This window comes from Zootoca vivipara, chromosome 16 (assembly GCF_965207765.1).
Source record: "Zootoca vivipara chromosome 16, rZooViv2.hap1.1, whole genome shotgun sequence".
In the NCBI taxonomy this organism is placed as follows: Eukaryota; Metazoa; Chordata; class Lepidosauria; order Squamata; family Lacertidae; genus Zootoca; species Zootoca vivipara.
The window spans coordinates 40,689,874-40,713,857 of record NC_142599.1 but is presented as its reverse complement, the minus strand read 5'-3'; the positions used below and the strand labels follow the sequence as shown (position 1 = coordinate 40,713,857).

General features: G+C 42.3%; 1 protein-coding gene and 1 pseudogene across 1 annotated transcript; both read right to left on the bottom strand.

The window, feature by feature from the left end:
* Positions 1-1,419: 1,419 nt before the first annotated feature.
* On the bottom strand, positions 1,420-10,580 carry LOC118078005 (vomeronasal type-2 receptor 26-like; annotated as a pseudogene).
* Positions 10,581-12,567: 1,987 nt separating this feature from the next.
* LOC118078007 (vomeronasal type-2 receptor 26-like) lies at positions 12,568-19,737 on the bottom strand. The gene is made up of 4 exons (XM_088659937.1): positions 19,450-19,737; positions 17,452-18,309; positions 14,546-14,672; positions 12,568-13,460 (listed from the first exon to the last, which is right to left on the bottom strand). The coding sequence occupies exons 1-4, from the start codon at positions 19,735-19,737 to the stop codon at positions 12,568-12,570; spliced, it is 2,166 nt and encodes a 721-aa protein (XP_088516063.1).
* Positions 19,738-23,984: the final 4,247 nt, after the last annotated feature.

Below are 23,984 nucleotides of genomic sequence, written 5' to 3'. Positions count from 1 at the left end.
TTCCAAGCTTACTTAGGAAGAGTTTGACTTCTTCAACCCAGGCCTGGTGGAAGGCTCTGCCACAAGAGATCAGGGCCCTGCGGGATTGGACATCTTTCTGCAGGGCCTGCAAGACGTTGTCCTGCCAGGTGTTCGGTCAGGGCTCCCCTTTTCTTTTTGTATAAGAATTGATATGAAAGAGGCCTCCCAGCATTCTCACAGCCCCATATAAGATCAGCACAAACAGTTGGGCCAATGAGCACTTACAGTTCCCAACCCACACCCTGCAGAAAGCCGTCTAATTAGACTTCAAATTGATTTTGACGTGTTTTTAGGAGGAAATTTAATTATTGTTTGATTTTATACTAATGTTACAGCTGTCCATGGAGGCGCAGGTCAATTCTGTGTCCAGGGCAGCTGTCTATCAGCTCCATCTGGTACGCAGACTGAGACCCTACCTGCCTGCAGACTGTCTAGCAAGAGTGGTGCATGCTCTAGTTATCTCCCGCTTGGACTACTGCAATGCGCTCTACGTGGGGCTACCCTTGAAGGTGACTCGGAAACTACAACTAATCCAGAATGCGGCAGCTAGACTGGTGACTGGGAGCGGCCGCCGAGACCACATAACACCGGTCTTGAAAGATCTACATTGGCTCCCAGTACGTTTCCGAGCACAATTCAAAGTGTTGGTGCTGACCTTTAAAGCCCTAAATGGCCTCGGTCCAGTATACCTGAAGGAGCGTCTCCACCGCCATCATTCTGCCCGGACACTGAGGTCCAGCACCGAGGGCCTTCTGGCGGTTCCCTCGTTGCGAGATGCCAAGTTGCACGGAACTAGGCAGAGGGCCTTCTCGGTGGTGGCGCCTGCCCTGTGGAACGCCCTCCCAAGAGATGTCAAAGAGGAAAACAACTACCAGACTTTTAGAAGGCATCTGAAGGCAGCCCTGTTCAGGGAGGCTTTTAATGTTTAATAGATTATTGTGTTTTAATTTTCTGTTGGAAGCCGCCCAGCGTGGCTGGGGAAACCCAGCCAGCTGGGCGGGGTATAAATAATAAATTATTATTATTATTATTATTATTATTATTATTATTATTATTATATATCGGATGTTAGCCGCCCTGACTCCGACTTTGGTCGGGGAGGGCAGGATATAAATAAAAGTTGTTTATTATTATTATTATTATTATTATTATTATTATTATTATTATTGCCTTAAGGTCCTGAAAATTATAGACTGGTTAGCATAACATCTTTCCTGGGAAGACTTAAAGAAAGTATGATCCTTCAGTCAGTCATAATTTCATTTGTACACTGCTTCTTCTACAAAAACAATCATGCTCCAAGAGGCTTACAGCAAAGAAAACAGGAAGACATCCCAAAATGAACTATGTGCACAAGTTTACACATGGCTTTTCTAAAGTCATGGAATTTTAGTGGCTTCAAGGATTCCTTCTTCTTAACTGCTCCTTGTTATTCAACTCAGGCCTCAGTATAATAATATAACATTTGGGGGAAAATATGCAGCCAAGTATCCCAAAGCTGGAGGCCAAGATGGAGAAGATCTTGACAGCCACCATGTCTTTTCCTTTGGTACTCAAGTACGTTGGGACAAAGGAAAGCCAAAGGCTACAAAAGACCAACATGCTGAAGGTGATGAACTTGGCTTCATTAAAACTGTCAGGCAACTTCCGGGCTAGGAATGCCATGATGAAGCTGAAAATGGCCAGGAAGCCCATAAAGCCCAGAGCACAATAGAACATGAAGGATGACCCTTCATTACATTGCAATGCAATCTCTTTGGTCGCTGAATGCATGTCTAAATCTGGGAATGGGGGAGATATTGCCAGCCACACAATGCAAATGGTGACTTGTGTAAGGGAGCAGGAAAGAACAATGGAAATGGACAGTCTTTTTCCTGCCCACATCCTCATCCTGCTCCCTGGTTTGGTGGCCATGAAAGCCAGAACTACAATGATGGTTTTGGCCAACACACAAGAAATTGCCACTGAAAAGATTATGCCAAATGTGGTTTGCTGAAGAAGACAGGTCAGATTTTCAGGCTGGCCAATGAATAGCAAAACACAAAGAAAGGAGAGCAGGAGGGAGAGAAGGAGAAGGTAGGTGAGGCTCCGGTTGTTGGCTTTGACTATGGGAGTGTCCCAATGCTTAATGAAGATTCCCAGCACCAAAACTGTGATGAAAGACAAGGAAAGAGCAGAACTGGTCAAAGTGATTCCCAAAGGTTCTTCATACTTTAGGAAGGTTATGTATTTTGGAATACATGAATCCTGGTCGTCATTTGGAAACTGATCTTCTGGACATTGGAAACAGTTCTCTGTGTCTGGAAAACAAAACATCAGGACTGAAATAATCAAATCTAAATATGAGAAAGACCTGGATTAATGTTGTCAGGTCAAAAATTGAAATATAAATATTTGCAAGATGTTGTTCTCACAGATGAGCAACCCAACAGTACTGGATGCTCAATTCTGTCAATGAATATGTCTTTCCCTGCTACTTATTGTGGGGGAGGCGTGGAACAAACTACTTCTCCTCTTGGTCTGGCGAAGGGCAGCCTTTCCATTTGCACTGACTGCTGAAGGATCAGCTTCAGGGACAGCACCAATTGTCAATTTCCTTTGTACTGCAGAGCTGCAAGAATGCAAGGTAAAAGGGTAAAGGGACCCCTGACCATTAGGTCCAGTCATGACCGACTCTGGGGTTGCGTGCTCATCTCGCATTATTGGCCGAGGGAGCCGGCGTATAGCTTTCAGGTCATGTGGCCAGCATGACAAAGCCACTTCTGGAAAACCAGAGCAGCACATGGAAACGCCGTTTACCTTCCCGCTATGGCTGTTCCTATTTATCTACTTGCATTTTGATGTGCTTTCGAACTGCTAGGTTGGCAGGAGCTGGGACCAAGCAACGGGAGCTCACCCCGTCACAGGGATTCAAACCGCCGACCTTCTGATCAGCAAGTCCTAGGCTCAGTGGTTTAACCACAGCGCCACCTGGGTCCCTGAAAGAACGCAAACCTTGGCCTAATCAATCACATAGAAGATTTTGAGCTGCTGGGTCTGGAATGTGTACATGTTGCTTCCTGTTCTTTTGCATTTCACCTCAAGAGGCAATAGACCGAATGGTAGGGCATAAGTCATTAAAACGAATGAATGGGTTTTGTCTGTGTCACTTTGACATTACCTTTTGAAAATTGTGGAATTCCATTGTTGATATTTTATTGTTAGATTGCTTTAAGATGTTTTACAGGAAGCAATTCATGGATGGAATTTATGTCTCATGTGTGGTTTCTTCCAGGTACAAAGATTCACGATGTGGCAGAGAAATTGCCAAGTCTTATAAAGCCCACTGACCACAACCCTTTCCCTCTGATCCATGTGGGTACTAGCAATACTGCTGCAACAACCTTCAATGTATAGCAAGGGGCTGTGCGACTCTGGGCAGGAAGCTGAAGGGGCTTGAGGCACAGGTAATCTTTTCATAACTCCTTCCTGTTGAAGGTCGTGGCCCAGGAAGAGAGAGGAAAATACTGGATGTGACCACTGGCTGCGCAGGTGGCGTCATCAGGGAGGGTTTGGCTTCTTGGACTGGGCTATGCTGACTACATGTCAGTTTATCAGATTGCATCTTCATTCATATCAGCAGCTACCACCACTGTAGAATTGTGAACCACTTTTTTGACCCAAGGGAAATCAGTATCTCTATACCCTGATGTCAATATCCCTGATAAACTGTGTGCATGATATTTCTTACCCTTCTGGTTTGAGATCTTCCCTTCTGGACATGGAATGCAATCATAGCAGCAAAATGGCTTCCCTTCCTCCTTGCCCTTCCGATACCCCGGGTGACAATTGTCATTGCACACAGAAAGGGGCTGTACCTGTCCATTCATGAAAGAAAAGAATGTTTTAATTTTTGCAAGTTTGTACCTCACTGGTTATTTGGAATCAAGGAGGATTTTGTTTCATTTTGCAATTCGGACCAAGTCTCCCTTTTCTGCACCTGCTGGATTATACTTCATCCAAACTCCCTCCCCCCTTTCTTTCTTTCTTTCTTTCTTTCTTTCTTTCTTTCTTTCTTTCTTTCTTTCTTTCTTTCTTTCATTTCTGCCTGCTTGACATGCTTGCTGAAAACATTTGACTAAAAATTTCAATCAAAGCTTCCCAAAGTTACCCAAAGTTCTGTGAACCACAACCTTAATGGCCATTACCTGATTAAAGCTCTTGGGCCACACAATAGCATTCTCAGAAATGGTGAATGTTTCTTCCCGTGGTGCCATGGGGTCTATCTTTCCAACTCTGGCTCTAAGAAAGGACTGGTTTGGGAATGTCACCCAGTTGATGATATCAAATCCTGTTTCTAACTCTCCATTTTTATTGAAGGAAATTGTTTCACCAGAACTGCTGTTAAATGAGGTGCTTCTCACAAAATGGTTGAGCTAAATTTCGGAAGGACATATAAGAACAAGAAGATAGGGGTTTTGAAGGTTATGGGTAATGAATCTGTATTTTGGTGGAACCTCAGATATACCAGAGGATAACCCACCTAGCCTAGCATCATGTTCTCACACTGAGCAACCATGGAAAGCCTGGGAGCAAAAATATTGTCCTCAATGTTGTTCTCAACAGTTAGTATTCAGAGGCATACTGACTCGAGCTGTGGAGGTAGAAGGTACAGCATTTATATCTAGCAGCATTTGGTAGCTCTTGAGTTCAGCTTGCTCCTCAGGTTTCAACTCATATGAATAAAGCATATTGTGAAGGGGTGGTGGTGGTTGGACAGACCAGTAACTGTTTTGGAGCTGCCTCTTGAAGGCTGAGGAAAAGAATCTGTAAGGGAAGGGTGTACACATCCATCTCTAGGTCTTACTTAAAAGCATGGATGCGCTATAAACAATCCTACATAGGGAAAGACAAAGTCAGTGATAGAGCATGTGCTTTGCATGCAGCACATCCCAGGTCCAGTCTCTGACATCTCCAGGTCGGTTTGGCAATGCCCCATGTCTGAAACCTAGGAGCTGCCAGCCAGTGAAAACAAGACTGAGCTAGACAGACCAATGGTCTGATTCAATATAACTGGCCTTCCTCTGTTTATTCATGTTTCCTAGATAAACTTAACAAAATGGAATCTATGACAGGACTGAGAGCAAAACTGCATGGTGACACTTGGAGTTGACAGAATATCAGAAAAGCTGGAGGAGGACAGAAAGCCAGGATTAGCCTAAATCCTTTTTGCCTGTGTGACACTTGAAAAGAAAGTTATTACATAGACACCCACCCATGCACACACGCTAGCTTTCATCAATAAGAAGAAATGATCAAATTCCTTCTCAACCACTGCTAAAAATCATAGCATCTATCATTTACAGGTTTTTCTTGTCATTTTTAAATTTTATTAAATTTTCACCAATTTACAGGACATTACCTTCCACAGCTGTTGACTAACAATCTTCATTCTTCCTTCATCCACCATTGCTCTGTGCTTGAACCTCGATGAATGCATGGCATGCAATGCATGCGCCACAGCAAAGACAGCAGTGTAAACACTGTAGCTGTGGCCTGTCATGCTCATTTCAAAAACAGAGGCAGGCAGAGTCTCCAGCTTCTCCTTCCCACTGCAGATCTCACCATCTCGTCTGTTGACCATAGGCCTTGGGAAAAAACATGCAAATGCTTCTTCCCAAAATACCTTGATAAAGTCATATTCTTTGTCTGAAGTAGGGTTTCTCATCTGGAGGAATTTCTGGAAAGCTGACACTTCCTTTGAGTGCAAAGACTACTGAACCATGGAATAAGTCTATGTCCCAAGTCCTTTGGAAGGGAACTGATGTGAAATCCATCTGAGTTGTCATAATCCAGACTTTATCGTTTCCTTTTATTGATGTATCCTCATGTTGTGAATACTCGTGAAACATTCTCAAAATTATAATGGTATCGATTTCACCCTGAATGATCACCGCATCAGCAGTGCTTCTCTTGACAATATTGCTTGTTTCCATCCCTTCTGACACTGTGACAGCAATGCCACTGGAGTTAGTCATTACTGGGAATCTTTCAATGAAATCAAAGCAAATACCTCTCTTGACAAACTGGGGAACTATGTCGCTTACAAATGTCTCTCCATTGGCATCGCTCACAGACAACACCCCAATCCACGTCCATCTGAAATGCAGCAGTAATTGGAGAATCCCTTTATACTGATGATCCACATTTGGGAACATCTGGTGGTAGAAAATGGTCTGGCTTTTTTGCTTGGTCACTGGAGCAGAACCATATATGAGCTAAAGAAATGAAAGGACAAAAGAGCAGGACATTTCCAAGATTAAAGTGGGAGGGGGTAATTCTGTGTAGTTTCATTCTTTCAAAGTTTTATGCCAAACATTAAAGAAGATTTAATCATGATTTTAAAAGTCTGTATTTATTGAGTGCTGCTGAGAATTTCAAGTGTATGTATTTGTGAGGCAGAAACAGACTGAAAATTCATATACACCAGGATTAGGACACCTCAGACCCTGCTTTGGACAGTGTGACCTGCCAATGCTCTCAAGCTAGCCCTTGAAACTCTCCCTGGTGCAGGCACACCATCAACAGAAATTATGACATTTTACTTGTCTGGATGGAAGATTCAGAGGGGTGCCTGCAAAAAGACTTATCCTACTGTCCAAAGGTGACATTTGCATTCATGGCGCTACCACTTTTGCCTCTCACCCCAACCATCAATTGCAGAGCTCTCAAAAGGTTGCTCAGGAGGGAATGTGGTCCTTGGGCTGGAAAATGTTCCCCATTTCTGCTATGCACCAGCTATGCTTGGAGAGAGAAAGGTCAAAAGCAACGCTTCATATTTAGATCACAAAATAGAACCATATTAATTTAGTCAGACTTGATTTCATTTCCAAGCAAGGAGGAACATGGCCAAGGACTCAGGATATTTGAATACTTTAATTGCTTCTACTTGGTAAAATGGGGATCATTATTATTTTTTTGCAAGCTTGCCTTATTTAACTATCATTTATATGCTATAAATGGTTCTAGTTGCTACTTTCAATGCTTTCACATACCTATGGTTTATTTTATTTTGGCTTTATTTTATGTCTGGATTTGTCTGAGAATGATCTATAAGTGTATATGTGTTATGTATGCATTTTGCAGAATCGCTTAATTTAAAAATAATAATAAAACTATTCTTAAAATTTTATTCTCTCATTCTTGCTTTTACTCTCCCATTCTGAAAAAGTGTTGATGGATACCTTCCGCAAAAACATCAGACCTTCATTTCCCCAGTGAACTTCACCTCCATAACATGAAGGTGTACAAGATAAGCAAACAGAACTTTGTACTTCTTTGTACATTAACAAACATTGCTGCTTATTTACAGTTCCTTCCATATCCCTCCTCTGAGTTTGAAATATACAAGGTAAGAAGGAAATGTAAGTCCTTAAGATAGGTTTCTTGGGACTGACATATATAGCTAACTTATAAGTTAAGTAGTGGAGCTTTCCCAGGAGACGTGGACCTATTCAGACTCAATGTCTGTGAGAACATCAGGCTGATCCTTTCCCCTTTTATATTTAAATATTTAATTCCCTTCCCTACTGATCGCTCAACACATTAAAATACTCGGTATTCTGAAGACAAGGATATATTCAGTACTTACTTTTTCTGAATGTACAAACTGACCTTGAAAACCACCTACAAATACTTTAAATCACCAAAACACAAGCAAAGTGAAAATTACTTTTTATACTCCTATGCTCTGTTACACGCCATACCTGTGGGATTTTATAGGTGCCCAGGATGTCTGCCATGTGGAGACAAACTTCAGAGATGAGTCCTCCAATGACAGCTACTGGATTGTTGACATTATCACATTTGTAGTTAGGAATGAATCTGCCCTGGGTGGAGAAGAGCTCCAATGAGGCCTGATAGGTCCATCTTGGATTGAAATAGCTGTTATAGATATGGAAGCCCAAAGTGAGATTAGGCAAAATCTTGGGATTTTCTTTTTTTTCTTTTTCTTTTTTTTTAGAAAAACCTTTATTTACTTATAAAGTTTCAGAAAACAAAATACATAAGAAAATACATAGAAAGCACATATTATTCAATTACAAAAACAAACAAAATATATATAGCAAATAAGCAATATTTTCAAATTGTACCGTTATAAAATCGGCCTCCGAATCTCAGTAATTTGAGATTTGATCTTTACCATTTTTACAATCTTGGACCGAGAGGCTCGAAATATAAAAGCCAGATAAGAAGAAAGCAGGAGCGGAAAGAAGACAAAGTAAAGGAGAGATCCCAGGTAAGTCAGTGGCAAGGGGAGGAGACAGGGGGGGCGAGACAAAGGGGGGTGGGATAAAATAAGAAGGGAGAGAAAACAGGGGGAGGGGAGGAGAGGGAAAGAAAGTGGGAAAGTGGGAAAAGTAAGAGTAGAGAAAGTAAAGGTAAGTGTGATGTAAAGTAGAATAGAGATATGACTTCCAAACACTTATCATCGGTTCCCTCTCATTATTATGTTCTATTAAGCTTCTCCTTTTCTTTTTAATTAAATATCTTTCTCCACTCCCATCACCTTATTTCTTATTCTCTTGTGTCTCTCAATCTAAACATATCACTAATTTTGTGCTTATTTTTTGTTTATAAAAATATTCATCCACATATTTCCATTCATCTTTGACTTTTTGTTTAGGTATCCTTCTGATCGCTGCAGTTAACTTTGCTAGTGTCATGTATTCGGTCAGTTTTAGGTACCAATCTTGAATAGTTGGGATTTTGTCTCCTCTCCAATTTTGGGCGATCAACATCCTGGCTGCCGCACATGCATAGAGTAGTATATTCCTCCTATCCAGTGGTATATTCTCCGGGATCATGCTTAACAGCATGATCTCGGGTTTTTTCTCGAATGTAAAAATCTTGGGATTTTCATTGATCTCCTCTACAGCAAATATCAGTGCCAGGACATGCTGGTAGATCTGTGTCATGACCCTGAAACGAGAGTTTTATGTTGTGTCACAGTGTGTTTCCTTCAGAATTGGAGGATTTACAAATTATTTCCATCCCAAGGATGTCATCCACAGTTGGCCTTTTGTCACATGGGTTCAGTCACCCAATACTATTTTAAGAGAAGCTGGTAAGTATTAGGATGTTTGCAAATTTCTCATTGGAAGTTTTTTCACATACTTGGGAGATTTGAATTTCTTAGCATTGGTTTTCCGAATGACGTGGGTGCATCCAGAATTTGACATTGTCTCGTTTCTAAAAACATATACATGCACACAAATTGCACCTTATACAATGAGAGTGAACAGAATCCCAGAACAATCAAAAATAGTTAAAAACAGACCATTTTTATCCAAAACTCACCTTCCATTTAAGAAATGTGGCCCAGTTTTGATGGCTACAGTAATGGACTTTGCTCTATCTGATTTCTTTGTAAACCACTTAAAGGTTCTATTTCCTATATGTATATATATATATATATTTTCTGTGATCTTAGGGTTGGAGGTTGCCATTAAAATCAAAATACAAAATTCAGTTGAGTTTCCCCAGAATACAGGAAGTTCTGGGGAGATTAATTGGGATCTTATGTCCTTATTTTTAGGGGGGGTAAACATCATGGGAGAACATGGGCTAATGTTTCATCTGAGCTGCTTCTCCTTGGAAAAGATTTGAGTTTTATTACTCAAGAATTTAGCTAGTTTACTAGGAAGGGTAGCATCTCCCCTTTTTAAATCATTGTGCTTCCAAATATCAATGATTATTTTGGACTATGGCAATTTATACTCTGTAAAAGCTTGTTGTTGGATAGAGAACTATTTTTAAGGCAAATTTTAATGTGTTGATTGCAAATTATTTCAATATTTTGGGTCCAAGACAATCAGAGGCAGGTGGAATGTAAGAACACCACTGGAGGTCCCTGCAACACCATTAGTTGAATCACTCCTTTGATGGTAATCCCAGTTTTAAGGGGTTCTAACCTAAGATCCATCTTTTCCAGCGCTCTCTCACACAGTGGCCAACCAGATACTCTTGGAAAGCCCACAAACCCCCATGGGATTCATAGGACAGGCTATTTAATATTTCAGGCAACCCAACCTTTGGAGAGCCATAGCCCCATTTGCAAACTTGAAACACATACCAAACATACAGTGCAACCTATTCTATTGGCTAAATGGCAGGCGTCTTTCAAGATTATTTTCAGTGGAGCGAGGGGGAACCCTGTGGGGACCAGGGAAGATCTCTGGGGCACATGCATACCCAATAGGTGCCATATTGGTGATCTGTATAATGGAAAGTTTAAAAAAATCTTACAAAGTTTCACCAAAGAGGTCCATAGAGGGACATTCCATGAACGTTATTGGATTGGCAAATATGTACATCATAGACACGATGCCAGCAATGGTGAGGTCTCCTGGATGGTGAAACTTATGAAGAATAGGAAGAGGGTCACTGGTGACACATTTGACATCTGGAATCTTGCACACTACCTGAGGCAAAAACACTAGTACAAATACTACAAATGCCACTAACTTGCAAGAAAACAATTCTTTCCCCCACCATTCATACTCATTATCTTCAAGCATGGCTTGAATGGACACACAGTTGGTTGATGCACAGCTCAAACTGCACAATATAAAGTATCAATGACCAAACTGACAAGAGCCCTGACCGTCTGTAGCCCCAGAATGGAATGATACAAGGTTTATGAATAGGAGACTTCCTTCTTCTTTGCATGGTTTTGCTGGTGCTTAGTACTGAAGCTCCCTAGGGACTTTGTGGAAAAGTAGAAGTCATCATGTATTATTTGATAATTAGGAAGAACAATAATTGCCTATTTAGAATCACAGATTCTATGAGACAATGAGGAAAACATGTTTATCTGATCTCAGCAGGTCTTCTGTGGTCTTCATCACGTGGGCAGCAAGAGGAGAGTCAGCTTGTCATAACCGACAGCACATGAAAAGCCCCTCAGAAAACAAATGAGCCTGGAATAGGACTACTCAACCACAAATGACTTGTTTGCAAAGTCTACATAAAAGGTCTCATATTTAGAAGGTTTTTAAAGAAAGAAATACTTTGGGAAATCCAGGTGAAAACTTCAGTGGCCATTGAGCAAGCAGTATGGTTAGATAAGAGTTAAATATCCTAGCAAGAAACACACAGGGTTGTATCCAAAGTTAGTAATGCTTAGAGCAGACCCATTTAAATGAATGGAATAACTAATTTAGGTGCATGAATTCAACTGGTCTACTCTGAGTATGACTAATGTTGGATACAACCCATAGTAGCAGGCACCAGTAACATGTAGTAAATTCACTAGATTTGCAGTCTGGAGAATGATCCAGATGTACATCTACCGAGCATACCGATAGATCCATCATCCTGCTGAATCATGCAATGAGAGCATGAATATCAAACTTCATGGTGCTGCTGTCCAGAGAATAGCATGTAGATACAACATAGCTGTCAGGAGAGATAGCCAGTTTGGGGTTTTGGACTATGTTGATCTTTATGCTGTGGCTACTGGCAGGTGATCAAAAGTAGAGGGAATGTGCAACTTCTGAGAAGAAATGAAAATAAACAGAGACAATAGATACACATGTGCAATGGAGGTCACAGAGAAATTTCAATGTGGTGGCTGTAATCACCAGACTGCTTGTGATATGGATGTTAATGGACAAATTTGTTCTCTAGCACATCTCAGTTCTGTTGCATCCTGCTCACTCTCACAGCTGAAGCTGTGAGTGCAGAAGCCTATACTTGTATAGGTCTCAAAAGACTGAGAAAAAGAAAAATGCTTTAGAAATGAGACCATAACAAGAGGAAAATTGCATAAAAGGAAAACATGATTTACAAGATCTGTATTTTTACGTGGCATTAAAAGCTACCATCTAACTCACTACATGAGACTTCAGCAAAGTGCAAATTAGGTGGACTGGGCTTTCAATGTAAACCAAATCAAATCCCCCCTCTCCCTATCAAGAATGTCACTGACCCAATTTGTTTGTGTCATAGAAGCAGAGAGAGAGAAAACACTTCAGTGTGTGTGTGTGTGTGTGTGTGTGTGTGTGTGTGTACACATTTATTACTGGTTGTGGAGTTCAACAAATGCAAACATATGAGGGAGAAAATAATTACTGTATTAAAATGACAGAAGATTTTTCAGCACTGCAGTTTGCTCAATTTTATTCTCTTGCCACAGAGGTCTACTTTTAAATACTCATCTATTTAGCACAACACGCTTTCAATGTGGCCACAACTCATGCAACAGTAATGCAGACATCCTTTTCAGTTAAAATGTGTTGTGATGACTTCCAAATAAATTCACTCAATGCAGCTATGTGAAGTCCCTGTGTTTTCTCCTGACCAAGGGATGTGGGCCACAGAAAATTAGATGCATCCATTTAGATTCAGGTAGGTAGCTGTGTTGGTCTGACACAGTCAAAATAAATAAACAAAAATAAACCAACTAAGTTTGTTCTGGGAATAAGCTTATACCCAGAACAAACTTAGTTGGTCTCTATGGTGCACTGGACAATTTTCTTATTTTTATTTATTTATTCAGATGCATCAATGCTTTCTTCTTCTCAGCTGCTGCTTGTTGTTCAGTTCAGGCCTCACCACAATAATGTAGCATTTTGGGAAGAATATACACCCCAGTAAGCCTGCACTGGAAGCTACGATGGAGAAGATCTCCACAGCCACCATGTATTTCCCTTTTGTGCTCAGATAGGTGGGAACGAAGGACAGCCAAACACTACAAAAGACCAGCATGCTGAAAGTGATGAATTTGGCTTCATTAAAACTGTCAGGCAACTTCCTGGCGAAGAAAGCTACAGTGAAGCTGACAGTAGCTAGTATGCCCATGTAGCCTAAGACACAGTAGAACATGGTGACTGAGCCATCGTTACATTCCAGAACGATGTTTTTAGCCATTGCGTGCAGGTCTAAATCTGGGAATGGGGGATAAGTTGCCAGCCATATGCTACAAATCGTGGCTTGAAGAAGGGAGCAGGAAGAAACGATGGAGATAGCCTGTCTTTTCCCCACCCATTTCCTTGTGGGTTTGGTGACCGTGAAAGCAAGAACCACGATGATTGTCTTGGCCAGCACACAAGAAACTGCCACTGTGAAGATGATGCCAAAAGCAGTTTGCCGAAGGAGACAGGTCACTTTGTCAGGCTGGCCGATGAAGAGCAGTGAGCAAAGGAAGGAGAGGGAGATGGAAATGAGGAGAGAGAAGGTGAGGTTCCGGTTGTTGGCTTTGACTATGGGAGTCTCCCGGTGCCTAATGAAGATGCAAAGCACCAAAGCTGTGATGAAGGAAAACGAAAGAGCAAAAGTGGCCAGACTGATCCCCAAAGGCTCTGTATAAGACAAGAAACTGAGGCATTTTGGAAGGCATGAATCCTGTTCTAGGTTTGGATAATGATCTAGTGGACATGGAAAGCAGTCGTCCATGTCTGAAAAATAAAAGTTTGGTTTCTGTTCAAGGCAGTGTTATGTGCATTGCACTAAAATTATATCAAGCCCAGCATTACAACAATATGAATGAGACTTTACAGGTTCAAACCCAGCAAAGAATTAAGTGGTCTCCTCCTGCAATTTGTAAGATGCGAAAGTATGGGATGTTCAATGGACCACCTGGGTCTTTATGCCCACCTCCGTTTTAGAAGCTGAGTTCTATGACTGATGGTTGCTTTTCTTCATAGATATTATCAGCTGGAAGTACGCAGAATATTTCTATTTTCCTTTCTGTTTTAGCTTATACGCTTTCAGCCATCATTCTCTTCCTTTCCATTTCTCTTATAATCTGTCTCTTTCTTAGAACAAAAAAACACCTCCTGGAAGTACAGGATACCTTCCACTCCCTCTTACTCCTCCCAACATTTCACTTTGCATTCCAACAGCACTTAGCATATTCTGTCCTTATTGGTCTTTTCTGGAAGGTTGCCTGTGCAGGTATTTTTAAGGGGATTTTGAAGTTCTGAAAAACGTAGCATTCCCAAGGCAGACTTTTCGACCTCCATTTTGTGTGTGGTTCATGTCCCCCCCCCCTACATAATGATTGGAACATGTGGTGGTACTGTGGTTCCTCTTTTTATCTCCATAATAGTGACAAGCAATTCCTATTAAAATTTATGTAAGATGCTGTCCCCATATCATTAACCAGGCAGAGGGCCTTCTTGGTAGTGGCGCCCGCCCTGTGGAATGCCCTCCCATCAAGGAAATAAATGACTCTCTGACTTCTAGAAGACACCTGAAGGAACCCCTGTTTAGGGAAGTTTTTAATGTTTGATGTTTTATCGTGTTTTTAATATTCTGTTCTGAGCTGCCCTGAGTGGCTGGGGAGACCCAGCCAGACGGGTGGGGTAAAAGCAAACAAACAAACAAACAAATGTTGTTGTTGTTGTTGTTGTTGACCACAGGTGGTTAGGCTGGATGGCTCCTCTAACTCTATGATTCGAACCATCCTTCTACATAGCCTTTCCAATTGAAGGGAAGTGAACCCATTAGTGCCCATAACCTCTGTCCATTATTTCCTTACCTGTTTGGTTGGAAATCTTCCCTTCTGGACATGGAAGGCAATCATAGCAGCAAAATGGCATCCCTTCCTTCTTTGCCTTACGATAACCCAAGGGGCAATTGTCATTACAAAGAGAAAGAGGCTGTGCCTGTCCACAGATGAAAGAGGAGAATGTTTACTAGATTGTGGAATTCTGCAGTACTACAGTGTCTGCCTTGGGGTCCCTTCCAGTGCTACAATGCTACAATTCTATCTCATACAGGACAGCCAATCACTGTCAGAAAACAGAGAGCCATGCCTAAAATAATTTCCCCCTTATACTTTACAGTGATACCAGTCCTGTTTGGTTCGTCGTTTCTGAGATATTTCACTTGCCCAAGCTATTCTAGTATGTTATAGCTGCTGGGTGAGTATGGAAAAAGAGAAGGAACAAATATTGATGAGCCCCAGTCACTCTGGGGAATCTTGGGCCAGACAGCCTTACCTCCTCACCCATGAAAGGCCAACCATCCTGGGGGTTGGAGATTTGGCCAGTCTTCTCTAAGGACATATTTCAAAATGAGGGTCATGAGGAACCAGCAATAACTGGAACAACTCTTGTAGGGCTCAGATTATGGGTTGGGTTCTTCATATGGGGTATGATGGGTCCATGTATCTATTGCCTCCCGCCAGGTGGTTAACACTCACTTTGGAGGTGAGATCGAGACAGTTTAATAAAACCAGATCTTTAATGCAAACATGTTTGACTCAATTCAATTCAATACCTTTATTGGCATATAAACATGTTTGACTCTTTAGTAAATGTGTAAACATTATTGAACTCCAACATTTATATCTCATCTCGTTATACTGGTGTCCATGTAGAAATGCATTGAGTTTATGTTAGGTTTCCAAAATAGCAATACACCTGGAATTTAGAATACAGAGGCTTCATAGAAGCTTTGCTACTACTGATAACATTTGTCCATGCGTCTCATATTTTGGAACACATTGAAATGCGGGTTACTATAATTTTCTGTCCCTCAGGTGGAATTGGTTGTTTTTGCTTGGTTGTAGTTTGCTTATTCTTTTAAGCCTATTTTTATTCACTTTTTGTCTTTATACTTCTACATTTCTGGGTGATGTTTAGAAGTATGTTCAATGTATTATAAGTATGTTCAATGTATCCTATATAATAATGTCCAAGTTGTCCCTGCGTCCAGTTGTCCCGTGTGTCCCTGGGTCACTGCGCATGTGCCCCAGGGATACAGGGATTGGACAGCAGAGACTGCGCGCGCGCACTCTCCCCCCACTCTGCCTCCTCCAACCGCCGCTCCCGCCGGACACCGCCTCACTGCAGGGCACATCAGGGAAGCGAGGGTGGAGGCCGGCGAAGGCCTCCTCGCAACCCTCCCTGGCCGTGAGGAGCGGCGGTTGGAGGAGGCGGGGGGGAGAGTGCGCGCGTCCTTCCTGTCGGCGGCTGGGGGAGAGGAAGGAAGGAGGAGAAAGCAGCGCTTTCTCCTCCTCCGTTCCTGTCCCCCTGCCGCCGACAGCAAGGACGGGTCCCAGGGTTCGGAGAAGCGCTGCGCAAGCGCTTCTCCGAACCCCAGGATTCTAGCGCCCATTATTGAACGGGCTGAAAACCACTAGTTCCTTATAATTTAATCCTTGATTACAACCTTTCAGGACAAACGTCTGCAAATTCATTAAATGTCAAAGTTTTCCAAGGAGAATGTTTTATTTGATGAAAAGTAGGGTTTTAACGGGTGATATCACCCAATTGACAGATCAAAGACCTCTGCACTTATGTCCCCATGTGTACCCTAAAGCTTTAGATGAGCAGAGCTATGCCATTATCTGAACTGTGAAAAATTGAAGATGGGACTAAAAAATAGCCCCCAATCCATGAATGGACCTTACCTGGTTGAACCTGTTGGGCCACACAATGGCTTCCTCAGAAATAGTGAGCACTTCTTCTTGAGGAGCCATGGGGTCTATGCTTCCAACTTTGACTCTCCAAAAAGACTGGTTTGGGAACGTGAGCCAATTCATAATATCAAATCCTGCCTCTATCTCACCATTTTCATTGAAAGATACTTTTCCTCCAGCACTATTATTAAATGAGATGCTTCTTACAAAGCGGTTGAGCTAAATTGGCAAGGAAAGAAATAGCAATTCATGAGGAAATCTTTGCAATTTAAATGAATCTATCTCACGAAAAGTTTGCTCTTAGAATAACTAAAGCTGGATCCAACCAAATTCAAATTTACATTAAGATTTAGAAACAAAACAACAACAACTAGACATGCATAGAATGATTCCTGCCCTCTGCCCATCAACAGAAGAAAGAGACAGGAGCAGATTGATCAATGGTCTCTAAATCAACCCTTAGGAGGAACGGTTGAAGGAGCTGGGCATGTCTAGCCTGGAAAGGAGGCTGAGAGCAGATATGATAGCCATCTTCAAATAACTGAAGGACTGTCACATGGAAGATGCAGCAAGCTTGTTTTCTCCTGCCAGATTGAGGGAGTTGCCCCAGGTTGAGAGAGTTGGGGATGTTTATCCTGGAAAAGAGGAGACTGATAGCCATCTTCAAGTATCTTAAGGAATGTGTAATGGAAAATCGAGCAAGCTTGTTTCCTCCTTTTCCGGAGGGTAGGCGCTGAGCCAATGACTTCAAGTTACATTAAAGGAGATTCCAACTAAACATCAGGAAGAACTTGCAGACAGCAAGGGCTGTTCGACTATGGAAGGGTCTCCCTTGGGAAGTTGTGGGCTCTCCTTCCTTGGAGATTTTTAAGCAGAGGTTCGATGACCATCTGTCATGGATGCTTTAGCTGAGATTCCTGCATTGCAGGGGGCTGGACTAGGTGACTCTTCAGGTCGCTACCAACTCTATAATTCTATGTTCTTATGTTCCTACATTCTTAGTGTGCTCAGAACATTACCTTCCACAGCTGTTGACTAACAATCTTCATTCTTCCTTCATCCACCATTGCTCTGTGCTTGAACCTCGATGAATGCATGGCATGCAATGCATGCGCCACAGCAAAGACAGCAGTGTAAACACTGTAGCTGTGGCCTGTCATGCTCATTTCGAAAACAGAGGCAGGCAGAGTCTCCAGCTTCTCCTTCCCACTGCAGATTCTTCCATTGTCTATGTCTATCATGGAATTGAGGAAAGAACATTCAAATGCGTCTCCCCAAAACTCTCTGATAAAGTCATATTTGTTTCCCGAAGAAGGTTTTATCATCTGAAGAAATTTATGGAATCCTATTACCTCCTTTGAGTGAACTGCAACGGAGATAGCACCATGAAGGAAATCTATGTCCCAATTTCTTTGAAAGGAAACTGATGTGAAACCCATCTGGGATGTCATAATCCAGATTTTACCTTTGTCATTTGTTGATCTCCCCCAGTCAGTATAGACGGGCAACATTCTCAAACCTACCATGGTATCAATTTCACCATGAACGATCATGGCATTAACAGTGCTATTCCGGATAATGTTGCATGTTTTAATAATCTCATCAAGTTTCTTATCAAAGTCACTGGAATAAGTAAATTGAGGCATTGATACCATGAAATCAAAGCAGATGTCTCTCTGAGCAAAGATGGGAACCACTGTATGTAAAAATTTCTCTCCATTGTCATCATGTGCAGATAACACCCCAATCCACGTCCACCTGAAATGAAGCAGTAACTGAAGAATGCCTTTATACTGATGATCCACATCTGGAAACATCTGGTGGTAGAGGACAGCCTGACTTTTCTTATTTATCACTGGAGCAGAGCCATAGATGAACTAAAGAGTATATAGTCAAAGAAGTTAAATAAATGAGTAAATTAAGTTAATTTGGTTATGCAGAAGATATTAAAAATAAATTTAAGGAACCACAGAAAGAAGGGGAAGGAAGTTGAGTTTCAAAATGTTAAAATGTCTGTAAAATCAGTGAAATGTACATATCTGAAAATTATAGATTTTTTTTAAAAAAATGATGTTATATGTTTCTGATATATAGGATCATATCCAGCAGAAGTGATACACAGAAGTGATCCTTTCTCTGACTTAACTGGATATCACCCATAATCTACATGTTTTTCATAAGTGGAAGACACCACATTGGCTAATTCTATAGCATGTCTTATAGCGATGTGGACAGAAAGTATATCCGGATCTAATGGTAGATCTTGCAGATAAGACTAGGTACTGGTACGCTAGTGAAACCATAAGCACAGCCACAAGTGCATCAACATGTTTCCGCAAAGTGCTTAATAATAACAATAACAGCAACAATAATTTTTTTATTTTTACCCAGCCCATCTGGCTGAGTTTCCCCAGCCACTCTGGGCAGCTTCCAACAAAAAGATGAAATAAAATAATTGATTAAACATTAAAAGCATCCCTAAACAGGGCTCCCTTCAGATGTCTTCTAAAAATCTGGTAGCTGTTTTTCTCTTTGACATCTGGTGGTAGGGCATTCCACAGGGCAGGCACCACTACCGAGAAGGCCCTCTGCCTGGCTCCCTGCAACTTGGCTTCTCACAACGAGGAAACCGCCTTAAGGTGTTCGGCACTGGACCTCGGTGTCCGAGCAGAATTATGGAGGTGGAGACACTCCTTCAGGTACACAGGACCGAGGCCGTTTAGGGCTTTAAAGGTCAGCACCAACACTCTGAATTGTGCTCGGAAACATACTGGGAGTCAATGTAGGTCTTGCTATAACACACACACACACAACCCCCCAAATGCCCCCCAACCACTGTTTTCTCCCAATAAAGGCTCACACCTTAATACATTTAAAGGGACAACTTGTCAGATCCTCCACTGTTAAATGTGGCATTTTGGAAGCAATTCCTATATTCAACATACAAATCAATATCTGAAACCAAGGGATGTGGCTAATGTTCTCTTAAACATTCCAGCTCCGCGCACATATATTACCTGTGGGATTTTGTAGATGCCCAGGATGTCTGCCATGTGGAGGCACACTTCAGACACGGGCCCTCCAATGACAGCTACTGGATTGTTGACAGTATCACATTTGTAGTTAGGGATGAATCTGCCCTGGGTGGAGAAGAGCTCCAGTGAGGCCTGATAGGTCCATCTTGGATTGAAATAGCTATTGTAGATATGGAAGCCCAAAGTGAGATTAGGCAAAATCTTGGGATTTTCGTTAAGCTCCTTTACAGCAAACATTGAGGCTAGAATATGCTGGTAGATCTGAATCATTGACCTGTAATCAGAAATGTAAAGAAATTCTGTCATGCAGAGGGGGATATTTGTCATATTTGTTTACAAGCACACTACCAGTTCTGCTTTGAAAGTTAGCAGTTAACAGAAGGATCTCTAAAAGAAATTCTCTTCATTCCAGTTTCTCTGTAGGATTGTAAAATTTCTCCCCAAATTCTGGAGAGTTGAATTACTTTGTGTTCTTTCTAAAATGGAACCGATATATGTAGAATTTAACATTCTCCCCCTTTTGAACAAAAACATTATTATTTCGGGATTTTGTACACATTTGCAAACATTTTAGACATAGGGAAATTGGTGGGTTGGGGGTAGGAGGGGTTGGCTAGAGAAGTGAGTAGAATGGATGCCAATAGTATGTACACACACGCACACACACACACACACAGGGAAAATGTAGACGTTATAGTTAAATGGCAAAGAAATGAAAATATACAGTCTGTGACAAGGCAGTTAGAGCTCAGATGCAGGCACAGTCGATAACACAAAAATCAGAGCACTGTTATTCCTCCAGAAGGTTTGCTATCCCACAAATAAGTTCTATGGATAGGCTTTTCTTTTCTTTTTACTAAATGGGTAGAAATTAAGATGGCTCACAAGAAATTAGGGTGGCCCACTTCATTTCTTTTATGGCATTTTGTGCAATTGGTTATCAGTGACCATGTCCAGCTGCAAATATTCACAATCTGGGGCAACCTAATATACTTCCCCCAAAGCCATTGAGCACTGAAATGAAATATTTTATAACAGTCCCCCCACCCTGCCAAAGGCCACTCGCTGATCTAACACCTAGGTAAGTAGGGCTGGAGCAGGGCTAACATTTGCTAGCTCTTTTTAATTAGAAAACCCTTCCAGAAGGAGGCTTGTGGTCCTGGATCCTTGTCTGGAATTACTAAAATAGAAATTGGAACACAACAGAGATGATGTGGCATTTAGTTAGGGAAGGTGTGCCATTCATTAAAGAAAGGGAAGATGGATTGGCTGTGAACTCCGCATATCCACTGGATCTAATACGGACAGACTTGTCATGGAAAAACATTGAAGGAAACTTACAGGGTGCCATCAAAGAGGTCATTAGAGGGACATTCTCTGAAACTTATAGAGTTGGAGAATCTGTATATATGAGACATAATACCAGCAATAACGAGGTCCCCTGGTTGGTAATGCTTGTGAAGAATAGAAAGAGGGTCACTGATGCCACATTTGATGCCGGGAAGCTTAGACACCACTTGAGGCAAAAACACTAGTACCAACATTACAAATGCCACTATCTTGCATAAAACGGCCCCTTCTGCATACCAATGCTCTTGCCAATACATTATCCTTCTCTGATTCCGGTGATGAGTAGCACATCCTTATATAAGTGCCAGCTTGGTTTATCTATGTTTCAAACTGTGTCTCAGTGATCAGACTGACTGAGTGGCGATATCTCTATCTCCAGATTGGAGTGACACAGGGGATATTATAAATATCCTTTATTCCTGTTGCTTTGCTGAAGAAGACAGAGGATAATAATTACCAATCATAAAATTACAGGGTAGATAATAATCTCTTGCTGTTTCTCTGGGACATTGCGTGTGGAGGTCCCCAAAACCACCCCTCAAATAACTCACACCATAGACAGAATTTTTGTTTAATGGTTTTTGGCATGAATTTGGCCTCAACTTTTATTGAAATACAAATATAAAATAAGTGAGTGGTTGCATAGGCATTGCTTCTCCAACTGTCACCTAAAGACAGAAATAAACTCGCCTTGTCAACAAGGGGAAACCCTACAGGGAGAGACAGGGAGTCGGGTCCAATAGGCTCTTCCCTCAGGCTCCCAGGGGCTCATGTGTGTTGCTGGCCCCCGACTGGGATTATGGACACACATAGAGTCCCTTTTTTCCTGACCGGCATTTCCTCTAACTCAGGCATTAACTTAAGGGGCCAACACAGTCAACAAGACCCCATATACAACCAATAACCAATGCCTAACCACCAACGTTACAAGTTGTGAGTATTTGCTATGCAGTAGGCAAAAACCAGATGGCACCAGCCAACAGGGCCATCTTGTGCAGTGGTGTGCCGGATCCTTCCGACGCCCCCCCGCCCTGTTTTCCAGCGCGGTGGGCGGGCGGGCGCAGCGTGGCTGCCACAGGCACTGCTGCACGGCGGGCGGGCAGGCAGGCACAGCACGGTTGCCGTGGGCGCAGCAGCACGGCGGAGCGGCCGGCCAGCGGGCGCACGCAGCTCGCGGCGCCCCCCTGGCGGGCTGGCACCGTGGTGCCCTGCGCCACCCAGCCTGGCCATAGGGCCGGCCCTGCCAGCCAATCAGCCAAATGGAAAAATTCCTACCAGGCCCCTGAATACAGGCGACCCCTTGAGAGGCACAGCAATGTCAACACAAAGGCCTAAAAACAGCGGAGGGAGGGTGGGGATCCAAAAACGCAGCCAATGAGAAAACCTCTCTCTTTGGCTTTTATACCAAGGGGCCTGACCCATCAACTTGCAACATACAAATTTGCCCAACAACAGCCAGGGCCCTATCCCACAGTGACCACTCATGCCCCCACCTTTGGAACTCAGGAGTGGCTTGTTCAGCCCCCACCGCAAATCGTGCTCACCATGATGGTGAACCCACATTGCTGAAGAAAATATGCTTATCACGCCTCAGCAAAACTTGCTCCCAGTCCTCCTCCTTACACGGGTGTGCAACGACTGGCATCAAGAAAGGATTCTCAAGATAATGAGACATGTATTTGTAGGTCCATGTCACAGATTGAGCCAATTTGTCTGTTCTAGTTCAGTCTTGTCGGTGCTGAAATCACAGGCTCATTACTTCAAGATGGAGGATCGTCCAAACGCTGCAAAGCGCTGTGTGAAGTTTAATACAACAACAACAGTATTCATGCCAGTAATATCTTGGGGGGGGGAGGGATTTCTTGGGGGGGGGAGGGATTTCCCTATCCTATTTCACCTCAGAACGAGCTTCTCCAGACACTGGGGAAACAAGAAAGGCTTCTTCCAGTCTTAACTGATTGGCATGTCCATAAAGTGAGTGAAATTTGATATATAAATATCAAAACGATTACGGCTTTACATACTACAATCAGTACTTGGAATGATGTTGCCAGTGCTTTTTTTCGGGGGGGGGGACGCATGGGTACGCATGCCCCTAAACATTTTTTTTATCTAAGTTTGGCCTCATTGTTTCAGTAGGAAAATTAGAGTACCCCTAAACATTTTTTAAAGAAAAAAACACACTGGATGTTGCTAATGTATATGCAATCAGTGCAGAATGGTGTTATATGGTTGCACCTCACCAAACATAAGATGCTAGCAGACACATTTGACAGTAGCTGCAACTTCCAGTTTGTCTTCAAAGGCAGCCTCAGAAAGAGGGTGCTATGGAAATCTAATTGGGAGGTTACCAGAGCATGGATTGTTGTGGAAAGGCAATCATATGGATTACTGTGGCAAGGTATCAGTATGATGAAATAAGCATGGAAACATGTAGCTACAAAGATGGGGATAATTAAGTCCACAATAAAAGATGGAAACAAAGTATAAATTTAGGGGTCAGGAGAGATGAGAGTGATACTGTGGAAGGAGAATAAAATAAGAAAATTGAAATTTGTGTGAGAAGGGCTGAGCAAGTGAAGGTTGGAATGTGAAGCTTGTGTTTGCAAGAGAACCATGAAAGGGGGGCAGAACGACACATGCAAAGGAGCTGTTGCTTTAACTGCTGAGAAAGAAGGAGGAAGGCGAAGATAAGAAAGTTGACATGCCTCATGATTAAACCAGTATAAGCCAGTAGAATGAAGTATTGACATACACAGACATAACTGATCCATTGCTCCCATTTGCTTGTAAGTGTATAACTGCTTGTGCAGTTTTTATATTTGCTGTACCACCCTTCAACTACTTGCAGGTTGAGGTTGTGTTGCACTGACTTGCTGACATTTCTAGCCTAATCCAAATAACTTTATTGTACTAGCCATTGGCGTGCTCTGGTCCATGGGGTCACAAAGAGTCGGACACGACTAAACGACTAAACAACAACATCTAGCCATTGGCTATGACAAATCTGAATCAAAAATAAATACCAGCCAAAGGGGTGTCACGTCACAAAGTCTCTATTTAGGTTTGTGTGGCTCCCTTACAATTCAATGCCATATAGTCCAGGGTCTTCTTTGTGATTTTTTTGGCCACCAGAGCAAAAAGGGAGAACTTTGTGAGTCACTGAC

Bases quoted from the DNA above. Each gene is read 5' to 3' on its own strand.
- LOC118078007 (XM_088659937.1), bottom strand. From the start codon at position 19,737: ATGATTCAGATCTACCAGCATATTCTAGCCTCAATGTTTGCTGTAAAG. The intron at 14,673-17,451 runs GTAATGTTCTGA...ATCTGTGGACAG, and splicing joins TTAGTCAACAGCTGTGGAAG to GCACAGCCTCTTTCTCTTTG. The intron at 13,461-14,545 runs GTAAGGAAATAA...TTTATTTTTCAG, and splicing joins GAAGATTTCCAACCAAACAG to ACATGGACGACTGCTTTCCA.